Source organism: Microplitis mediator, chromosome 7 (genome assembly GCF_029852145.1).
Source record: "Microplitis mediator isolate UGA2020A chromosome 7, iyMicMedi2.1, whole genome shotgun sequence".
In the NCBI taxonomy this organism is placed as follows: domain Eukaryota; kingdom Metazoa; phylum Arthropoda; class Insecta; order Hymenoptera; family Braconidae; genus Microplitis; species Microplitis mediator.
In genome coordinates, this window is record NC_079975.1 from 23,568,549 (window position 1) to 23,578,809 (window position 10,261).

The 10,261-nt window shown below is 28.7% G+C and overlaps 2 protein-coding genes across 2 annotated transcripts in view; both read left to right on the forward strand.

Moving 5' to 3' along the window:
• LOC130670876 (histone-lysine N-methyltransferase 2C-like) overlaps positions 1-4,042 on the forward strand; it is a 35,791-nt gene extending 31,749 nt beyond the window's left edge. The window contains exons 20-22 of the mRNA XM_057474481.1: positions 137-1,837; positions 1,929-2,111; positions 3,547-4,042. Of these exons, the coding sequence (XP_057330464.1) occupies positions 137-1,837; positions 1,929-2,111; positions 3,547-3,639 (1,977 nt within the window). The 3' untranslated portion in view covers positions 3,640-4,042. The remainder of the gene's footprint in view (positions 1-136; positions 1,838-1,928; positions 2,112-3,546) is intronic.
• Positions 4,043-5,795: 1,753 nt separating this feature from the next.
• On the forward strand, positions 5,796-10,248 carry LOC130672464 (probable ATP-dependent RNA helicase DDX47). The gene is made up of 5 exons (XM_057477071.1): positions 5,796-6,051; positions 6,370-6,463; positions 7,444-8,236; positions 8,317-8,578; positions 9,464-10,248. The coding sequence occupies exons 1-5, from the start codon at positions 5,950-5,952 to the stop codon at positions 9,611-9,613; spliced, it is 1,401 nt and encodes a 466-aa protein (XP_057333054.1). The 5' UTR covers positions 5,796-5,949; the 3' UTR covers positions 9,614-10,248.
• The last annotated feature ends 13 nt before the right edge of the window (positions 10,249-10,261 follow it).

Genomic DNA, 10,261 nt, shown 5'->3' on the forward strand with positions numbered 1-10,261 from the left:
TGAATTATTTATTGAAATTTTTTAATTCAAAATTTACCGGTAGTTTAAAAAAAAAGTTTCTGGTTTTTAAACTAGACGTCATATTTCTTATAAATTTATCAATAATTATTAATTAAAATAATAAATTTAATTACAGGCTGCTACGATAGTTGATCACTTGTGTCAGAAAACCGACAAATTACTTGACAGCGCGTTGAAGAAAAAACTCCACGAGAAAAAGATTTTAGAGAAACAAGTTCTAACTCTAGCGGAAATGAACATCGAGTCTATGGACATCTGCAACGACATAAAAGTTAAAACAGAGAAAGACGATCTAGATCTCCACCGTGACATCAAGCAAGAGCACATATCTGACAAAAGACCAAAGAAACATCCGGCGTCAGATGATCTATCGAACGAACTATCAGAGCTAGAGCCTCCCCAAAAATTATTACGCGGCAATAAATACAAAATCTGGAGTATGGGAGTTATCCAGCCAACTAAAAAGTACAAAAAACCTTCAGACAAAGACATAACCGATCTACTATTCCGCATGGCCGTGACTGTTAATCCCGCAAAGAACGAAGACAGCCGCCGCTGTATGTTCTGTCAAAATCAAGGTGACGGTGCAGCGGACGGACCTGCACGTCTGCTCAACTTTGACGTCGACAAATGGGTTCATTTAAATTGCGCGCTCTGGTCCGAGGACGTCTACGAGACTGTAAATGGCGCACTGATGAATTTAGACACCGCATTGCAGCACAGTCTCGCGTTAAATTGCATCGTATGTGAAAAACCCGGCGCTACTGTAAAGTGTTTCAAGATGCGCTGCACCAACGTCTACCATCTAGGCTGTGCCGAAAAAGCTGGCTGTGTTTTCTACAAAAACAAAAGCACTTACTGTTCCCAGCATGTCCAGAAAAATGAGAAAGACAATGAATTAACAACTCTGTCAGTTTACCGCCGGGTTTATGTAAATCGGGACGAAAATCGTCAGGTAGCTGCGGTAATGCATCACACAGAACGCAATCATTTGTTGCGCGTTGGCAGTTTAATATTTTTGAATGTCGGACAATTGCTACCACATCAATTAGCAAATTTTCACACCCCTCATTATATTTATCCGGTTGGCTACAAGATTGTGAGATTCTATTGGAGTATGAGGCGACCCAACAAACGTTGCCGGTATGTCTGTTCAATTCACGACAAAGAAGGATCACCAGAGTTTCGTATCCTTGTACAGGAACCATCGCACGAAGATTCCGAGTATGCTGGTAAAACACCACGTGCTGCTTGGGAGCACATATTGGAGCCGCTGTCAAAATTGAGAGAGTCAACAAATAGTATTAAATTATTTCCTCTTTATGTGTCGGGTGAAGATCTTTTTGGTTTGACAGAACCGGCGATAGTACGCGTGCTTGAAAATTTACCGGGTGTTGATACATTGACTGATTATAATTTTAAGTATGGGAGAAATCCGTTGTTAGAATTGCCGTTGGCGGTTAATCCAAGTGGTAGTGCTAGAACAGAAGCAAGACTGAGAAATCAATTGCCGTGGAAGAGACCGCATACGCAGAGAACTGGATCATCTGCTAGAGCAACTTATTCACCAACGAATACCGTTGCCGGGGAAACTACGTGTCCTTATTCAAAACAATTCGTACACTCTAAAAGCTCACAGTATAAAAAAATGAAACAAGATTGGAGGAATAACGTTTACTTGGCGAGGTCGAAAATTCAAGGGTTGGGTCTGTATGCTGCGAGAGATTTGGAAAAACATCAGATGGTTATTGAGTATATCGGGGAAATTATAAGAACTGAATTGGCTGAGACGAGGGAAAAACAGTATGAAGATAGAGTAAGTATTTGTTTATTTATTTTGGAGTTTGGAGCTCTGGTTGGTTGATTGATTAATTAATTTGTTTGTTTGTTTGTTTTTTTGATAACAGAACCGAGGGATTTACATGTTTCGTCTGGACGAAGAACGAGTTGTTGATGCGACGCTGTGTGGTGGATTAGCACGTTACATAAATCATTCTTGTAATCCGAATTGTATTGCTGAAATAGTTGAAGTTGAACGTGACCTTAGAATTATTATTTTTGCTAAAAGAAGAATCTCACGTGGTGAAGAGGTAATTTTATTTTATTTATTTTTTCGTAACATTTCCTCTGAATTTTAAATACTTGGGTGTGTTCAGAAAAACACTCTGGATATTGATAAATATTAGGGGTATGCGAAAAGGGTTCGATTCGGAATTCGAATCCAGGGTGGCCACGAACCGGAAATATCAGGAATTATCAGGGATTTAATGTAACTGGGAAATATCATGGAAATGTCAGGGAATTTTGAAAAGTATCCGAATTAAAAAATTATTAGACGTCGGATAATTTCATTAGTGTAAATATGATCCTGAAGATAACAGAATAATTTTCGGATTTTTTTTTTAAATCAATTGCGAAAAAAAAAATCTAAAAATATGCACATGTAGAAAATTTAAAAAACCACAGGTGCAATTTTTTCAAATAATTTTTTTTTTTTATAATTTACCACTTTGAAAAAATTCCAAAATTATTAAACGTCGGCTAACTTCAGTATCTTAAATGAATAATTAGGGTGGGCCGAAAATCCGCTTTTTTAAAATTTTCATTATTAATACCAAAAATATTTTTCCTTGTACAAAAAAAAAATTTTTCGGAAATCAAAAAAAAATTTAGGTCGATATTTTAGTCTCGCCAAATCCCGCTAAAGTTAGAAGTTTAAAATTTTTTTTCCAACTTATTTTGATCGGAAATTTAATTTTCTACAAAAAAGGTCCTATGAGAAAATTACGTAAAGTTGATAGTTACTGAGATAATTGCAATTTTGCTCTAAAAAATGAAATTTCTCAAGATATTATTACTTTTTCAAGGTAAAAAATAAATTTTATCATAAAAATTTCATAGAAAATTCAATTCTCTACAAAACAGACCTAATAAAAATTTATTCAAAGTTGATTGTTACAAAGGTAATAGCGATTCTTGGTGAAAGCCACCAAACAACGAGAAATGTGACTATCTAAACATAAAACTGCCAGTTTCTGATTAACTATAAATTTCAAGTTTTTACCAGAAGGCCAATTATGTAAGAAATTTGATTTTCCATGAAATTTATATGATAAAATTCATATTTTACCCTGAAGAAGTGATAATATCTTGAAAAATTATATTTTTTACAAAAAAATCGCAATTATCTCAGTAACTATCAACTTTACGTAATTTTATTATAGGACCTTTTTTGTAGAGAATTAAATTTCCGATCAAAATGTGTTGGAAAAAAAATTTTTAAACTTCTAACTTTAGCGGGATTTGGCGAGCCTAAGAAATTGACCTAAAATTTTTTTTGTTTTTCGAAAAATTTTTTTTTTGTGCAAAGAAAAATATTTTTGGTATTAATAATGAAAATTCAAAAAAAGCGGATTTTCGGCCCACCCTAATGAATAATCTCTTGTCATTAAATTTATTATCAATTTACTAATTATTGATTATTGATCATCATTAATAATAATTTATTAATTTTTTTATTTTCAGTTGGCATATGATTATAAATTTGATATTGAAGACGATCAACACAAAATAGCATGCGCGTGTGGGGCGCCGAACTGCCGCAAGTGGATGAACTAAATAAACAATAAACTAAAAAAAAAATAAAATAATAAAAAAAGTGTTTCGATATCCACGTTGTTAATGTTGCAAAGTTATTGGGTAAATTTTTTAAATTTAAATATTACTAAATAAATTTAAAATAAAAATAAGTAATAATTAAAAATTTTAAAGAGTAAAGATATTAAAAAAAAAAATAAAAGAATATATATAAATTCTATATATATATATATAAATAAATATATAAATATATAAATAAAAAAGTATAAAATAATAGACACATTATTTAATTTGTAAAGTGCCATTGCGGTTTTTGAATAATCAATTTATATAGTAAAGTTGGTGCTACGCCATCACAACATTCCTCCAAAGTTGTATAAATGATGTTAGTTTTTACTTAAAAAAAAAAAAAACAAAAGAAGATGATGATAAATAAATAAAGAGGATACGAAATGAATGAACGTTTTTAAATAAAATTATAAATAAAATGATAAATTGAATTGTAATTGAATTACTTGTACATTGTAATTGTGAAGAATTTTTGTGTGACGAAATAATAATTATGATAATTAATTAATTAGTTAACAAAGTTATTAAAAATTTTTTTAGCTGAAGTTAATAATAAATACTATTAATAATTATAATTATAATTATAGTAATAAAAATATAACTGTGACTAATGAGGTCGCAATTAAGAGAATTTAAGTGAATAATTAAATGATAAACGTGAATCGTGTATGTAAAACAAGTGGAAAAAAACTATTTGTATCTTTGTATGTGAAAGAATTATGTGGTAATCAGTGATTAGAAATGATTAGATGATTATTTCCATTTGAATAATGGCGATGATTGTTATTGATAAATAAAATTAATTAATCATATGATTATCCACGTTTGTAATATATATATAACATTTATCAATTATTGCATAGATTTGCACTATTTCTGTACATATATAAGTAGAATACATATTATTTCTGATTGAATCACCAGAAAGTTATGTAAAATAACAGTACCTAATGTAATATGTAGAATTATATACAATTATAATTATAACTATTTGATTATATAATAATAAATCGATTAAAAATTTTAAGTGCAGTTTTACTTTTTATTAAATTTGATTTTTTATTTGTAATTGAGGAGGACCAGTAGGGTGACCGCCTGGAAAAACGATTTTTGGGAATTTTTTTAAAGAAAACTAGTGCATGGAATGTTTTGATGATTTAAGGATAAATTTGTGGATATATAGTGAGTAGAAGATAAAATTTTTGGACGAAAAAATTCAAAATTCGGCGAGTTATTCACAATCGTTTATTAAACTAGAAGGTATTTTTTGTAACAAGACCCTCGGGGTAAGAAAAAAATTGAAATTTAAAAAAATGGCGGAGTTTTTAAAAAAAATTTCAAATTTCGCGCGAAAATTTGATGATTTTTATCCCGCCAAGATTACATTTTTGATTCGATCGAAAAACTGGAGATTCATGGTACGTATAAACATATAAAAGAAACTGCAATTCAAATCAAATATATCGGATGATTTGTCTTCGAGTTATAGATGCAGCAAATTTGAAAAATGGATTTTTGAAAACCGATAAGCGGCTGTTCTTCAGGTGGCTGTAACTCAAAAAAACTATTCGAGATATGAACTTGAAATTTTAGTATGTTATTTTTGAAGGTATAAACTATCGAAATATGCAAAAAAAAATTTAATTTCTCAAAATTTCACACTAGTGGTTCCCCTTAAGGGCATTCTCAGACAGTACTCCACTTTTTCAAAATTTTCAATTACTTTCATCTGTCATAAGAGTATCAAAATTTTATCCTTTTAAAATTTGAATTCGATGCATATCGATTTATTTATTTCTACATAAATTTAAATTTTATAATCCATTCAAATTCAATAAAATTTTTTTAAATTCGTCGTGTCATAGAAATACATGAGTGTGAATGTAGCAGACATCAGACAAATTTAAAATTATAAATAGATAAAGTAAATAATTTAAAAAATGCACTTATTAATTTTCAAATTTTTCAAATACGCATTTTTTTTTAATTTAATTTTATTAAATATTTACTCTATTTATTTATAATTTCAAACTTTTCTGATGTCTGCTGCATTCACACCCTCATTAGAAATGGACTTTTTAATGCATTTCAAATTGAGTTGTTCTGGCGCTCTTGTACTCGCATGAGCACGACAGTAAAAACCACATGTTCAAGATTGTTATTTAAGGTTATGTGTAATTGTTCTAAAAGATTTATCAACACTTGGGTTATTTTATTCAAATTATAAAATACTTTCACTATCAAATTTTAATAATTTAAAAAATGGGTGAACAATCAGAAGAAGAATCAACTGAAATTACTGGAACTACTGAAATTGAAAAAGATGAAATTACTACTGATGAAATTGTAACGTGGAAAGATTTGGTAAGACAAAAAAAAGTTTTTAGAATTAATAAGATCCTTCACATATTTAATTGATAGATTATGATCCTGAAGTTAACCGACAATTCAAAATTTACGGATTTTTTTTTCCAACAATTCAATTTTAATAAAAACAACTAAAAATATACACATGTAGAAAATCGAAAAAACTACAGGTGCAATTTTTAAAAATGTGTTTTATTTTTTTTATAATCTATTGTTTTGAAGAAATCAAAAAATTATTAAACGTCAGCTAACTTCAGTATCATAATAAATTTAAATACTCATTATTTAAATACTTATTTATTAATTTTTATTTAGGGAATTGTTGACTCATTATGCAAAGCTTGTGAAGAATTAAAATGGCCTGCTCCAACAAAAATTCAACGGGAAGCTATTCCACTGACACTTCAAGGTACATTTTTGTAACAGTCTGACAAAATGTTAATTCATTTAATTTATTAGTTAATTAATTAAATGGGAATTAAATATTGCCCTGGAAGACATAATTTGAAAGTCGACAAACCTGTGATGTCCCTATCCAAAAATTCCCATAGAATCCACTCAAATGCGACAAAAAAACTTCTAATAAATTTTAGATTTTTACTCGAAATGATAAATTATAAAAAAAAAATATTAAAAAAAATTGCACTTATAGTTTTTTTATGATACTGAAGTTAGTGGACGTCTAAAAATTTTTGGTTTTTTTTTAGACAATGAATTATAAAAAAACAAATATTTGAGAAAATTGCACCTGTAGTTTTTTAAATTTTCTACATGTGCAATTTTTAGTTTTTGTTTTTTTTGTAATTGGTTTGGTGGAAAAAAATCCAAAAATTACTTATTGTCTGCTAACTTCAGGATCATGTTTTTTTAATTTTCTACATGTGCATTTGTTTTTTGTAATTTATGTATTGAAAAAAAATCCGAAAGCTGTTAATGGTCCGTTAACTTTCGGATTATAATTTATTTATTTATGATACTGAAAGTAGCAGACTTTAAAAAATTTTATTTTATTTTAATACACAAAATAAATAGTAGGCAGAATTTTTGAAAAATGCATGTGAAGAATTTAAAAAAAATTTCCTGTGTATTTTTTTTTAATTTTTATGATAACAAATAACTTTGCAATTAAAAACAATCAACTTTTCTATTGGATACTTTCAGTATCGTATTTATTTGATGATACTGCAGTCAACCGACGTCTGGATTTTTTAAAAACCATTAAATTATAAAAAAAAAAATATTTCAACAATTGCGCCTCTAGCTTTTATGATTTTCTACATGCGCACATTTCTTAATTTTTTTTGCGCATTTGATTTGTAAAAAAATCCGAAAATTGTTAATTGTCTACTCAAGATCATAATTTATTGACAGTAATTTTTTTTTATTCAGGAAAAGATGTAATTGGTTTGGCGGAAACAGGATCAGGAAAAACGGCAGCGTTTGCACTTCCAATTCTCCAAGGACTATTAGAAAATCCCCAAAGATTTTTCGCCCTAGTTCTCACTCCAACTAGAGAACTGGCTTATCAAATATCAGAGCAATTCCAAGCTTTAGGTTCAGGGATCGGTGTAAAAAGTGTTGTGATAGTCGGTGGTATGGAAATGGTTTCGCAGGCTCTGATGTTGATGAAAAAGCCGCACATTATTATCGCCACACCTGGTCGGTTACTCGATCATCTAAAGAACACCAAAGGTTTTAATTTACGCTCGCTAAAGTACTTGGTAATGGACGAGGCAGACCGAATATTAAATCAAGATTTTGAAAAAGAATTGGATGAAATTCTTCGCGCCATTCCTCGTGAAAGACGTACGCTTTTATTTTCAGCGACGATGACTAAAAAAGTAAAAAAACTTCAGCGTGCGTCACTTAATAATCCAGTTAAAGTTGAAGTATCGACAAAGTATCAAACTGTTGAAAAACTCGATCAATATTATTTGTTTGTTCCCGCGAAATTCAAAGACGTTTATCTTGTTCATATTTTAAATGAACTAGCAGGCAATAGTTTCATGATTTTCTGCGCGACATGTAACAATACTGTACGTACTGCGTTATTACTCCGCAATTTAGGATTAATGGCAGTCCCACTTCATGGTCAGATGTCACAAAATAAACGATTAGCAGCATTGACTAAATTCCAATCTAAAAGCCGATCGATCCTCATATCAACAGACGTCGCTAGCAGGTAAAAATAGATATTAATTTTTTTTTATCATTTAATTTAATTTTATTTTAAATAATTATCTGGTGGTTTTTATTTTTCAGAGGTCTGGATATTCCTCATGTTGATGTTGTGATTAACTTCGACATACCGACTCACAGTAAAGATTACATTCATCGTGTGGGTAGAACAGCTCGTGCTGGACGTTCTGGACGATCGATTACTTTTGTAACTCAATATGATGTCGAATTGTATCAGAGAATAGAAGAGCTTATAGAAAAAAAACTTCCGGAATATAAAACAGAACAAAATGAAGTCATGGTTCTTCAAGAACGTGTTGCTGAAGCTGAAAGACAAGTCAAGAAGGTAATAAATTTATTAATTGAGGGCATTCTCAGTGTCAACCACTTTTTTAAAATGTTCGATGATCTTGAAATATCATCAGAGTCAGAAAAAATGTGATATTGAAGTTAGCCGACGTCTGATAATTTTTGGATTTTTTTAAAAACGACAAATTATAAAAAAAAAAATTGCACCTGTAGCTTTTTTAATTTTCTACATGCCCATATTTTTTTTTTTTTTTTTTTAGTAATTGATTTGTTGAAAAAAAAATCTGAAAATTTTTAATTGTCTGTTAACTTCAGGATCATAAAAAAATTACTTACAGTTGATATTTAATTATTATTATTATTTATTTCCAATGTATAGAAAACATTCGTAACGTTTTTCATTTTTTTCCTTTAATTAAAATCTAGAATAAATAAACTCTGCATTATTTTAATCTAAACGTCTCTTAGTTCTTTAACTGTTCTGCTTTTATACTTTGAATTATGAACTATCATATATCACTTTTATTGCCTCTAGTAATCACATTCACATCACCCCTGTTTTTATTTACTTACAGTTAATATTAATTGGGAATTAAACAAAATTTGGAAAATAAATTCCAGTAAAATCTTCATGTTAATTTTACAATTCGAATTTTCAAATTTTAAAAGCTAAAATTTATTCAATAAATTTCCTAATTAATAACTCAGTAATTTTTTTTTTCAATTTATACTTCAGCGAAATTGTTCTCTTTTTAATTAACGCTTTTATTTTTTTTTAATTAATTGATAAAATTTTAATACCCTTATGACAGTTCGATCATTGAATATTTTTAAAAAGTGGCGGGAAGTATTGTCTAAGAAAACCCTTAATTATAACAATAATAATTATAAAAATAATTAATGAATATATTTTTTGTTACAGTCGTTGAGAGAAATGGATAACAATAAATCTGGGAAACGTAAAAAACGTTCAAATGATGAAAACGACGACGATGACGACACCGAGCAAGCCTCTGGTGTTCGTAATCGATTTAAAGGAAAAAAGTTCAATGGCAAACGTAAAAAAAATTAAATCATCACAAATAATATTTAAATAATAATGTAAAAATTGTCGTGTATTATCAATATATGTTACTTTTATATTTTTTAATAGCTAAAGATTTTTTTAGCTAATAGATTAATTTTTATTGATATAAATAAATAATTTAAATATTTGAAAAATTTTTTTTATCAAATATGATTTATTTTGTCGGGAAATGCCGAAAAATACATTCGGTTCAAAAATTTGTATATATACATATGTAACGGGGATATAATTTTCTCAGTTGACGTAGTGGTTTCGATGAAATGAAAATATTAGAAAAAAATTAACACATTAATTATTATTTTTAAAAAATTGTAAAATTAATTTGAAATTTAATTACTGTATTAGTGTAAAAAATACAGTATAAAAATTCCTGTCTGATTAAGAAGAGTGATTTGGAAAGATTATAAAAAATTTTTTTCAATACTTAAAAATTTTTCCATCAACTTTAGATCCTCATTATTTTTAAGCATTAAGTCGACTCGAGAAGTTCTTAATCACCCGTTATTAAATAGTTTGGGGAAATTTTATGTTATTCAATTTTTTAAATACTCCACAACAATTTTTAATCACTAAATAATATGACAGTAAAGTTGGTGGGCATCTGAAAATTTATAAAATTTGAAAATAATAAAA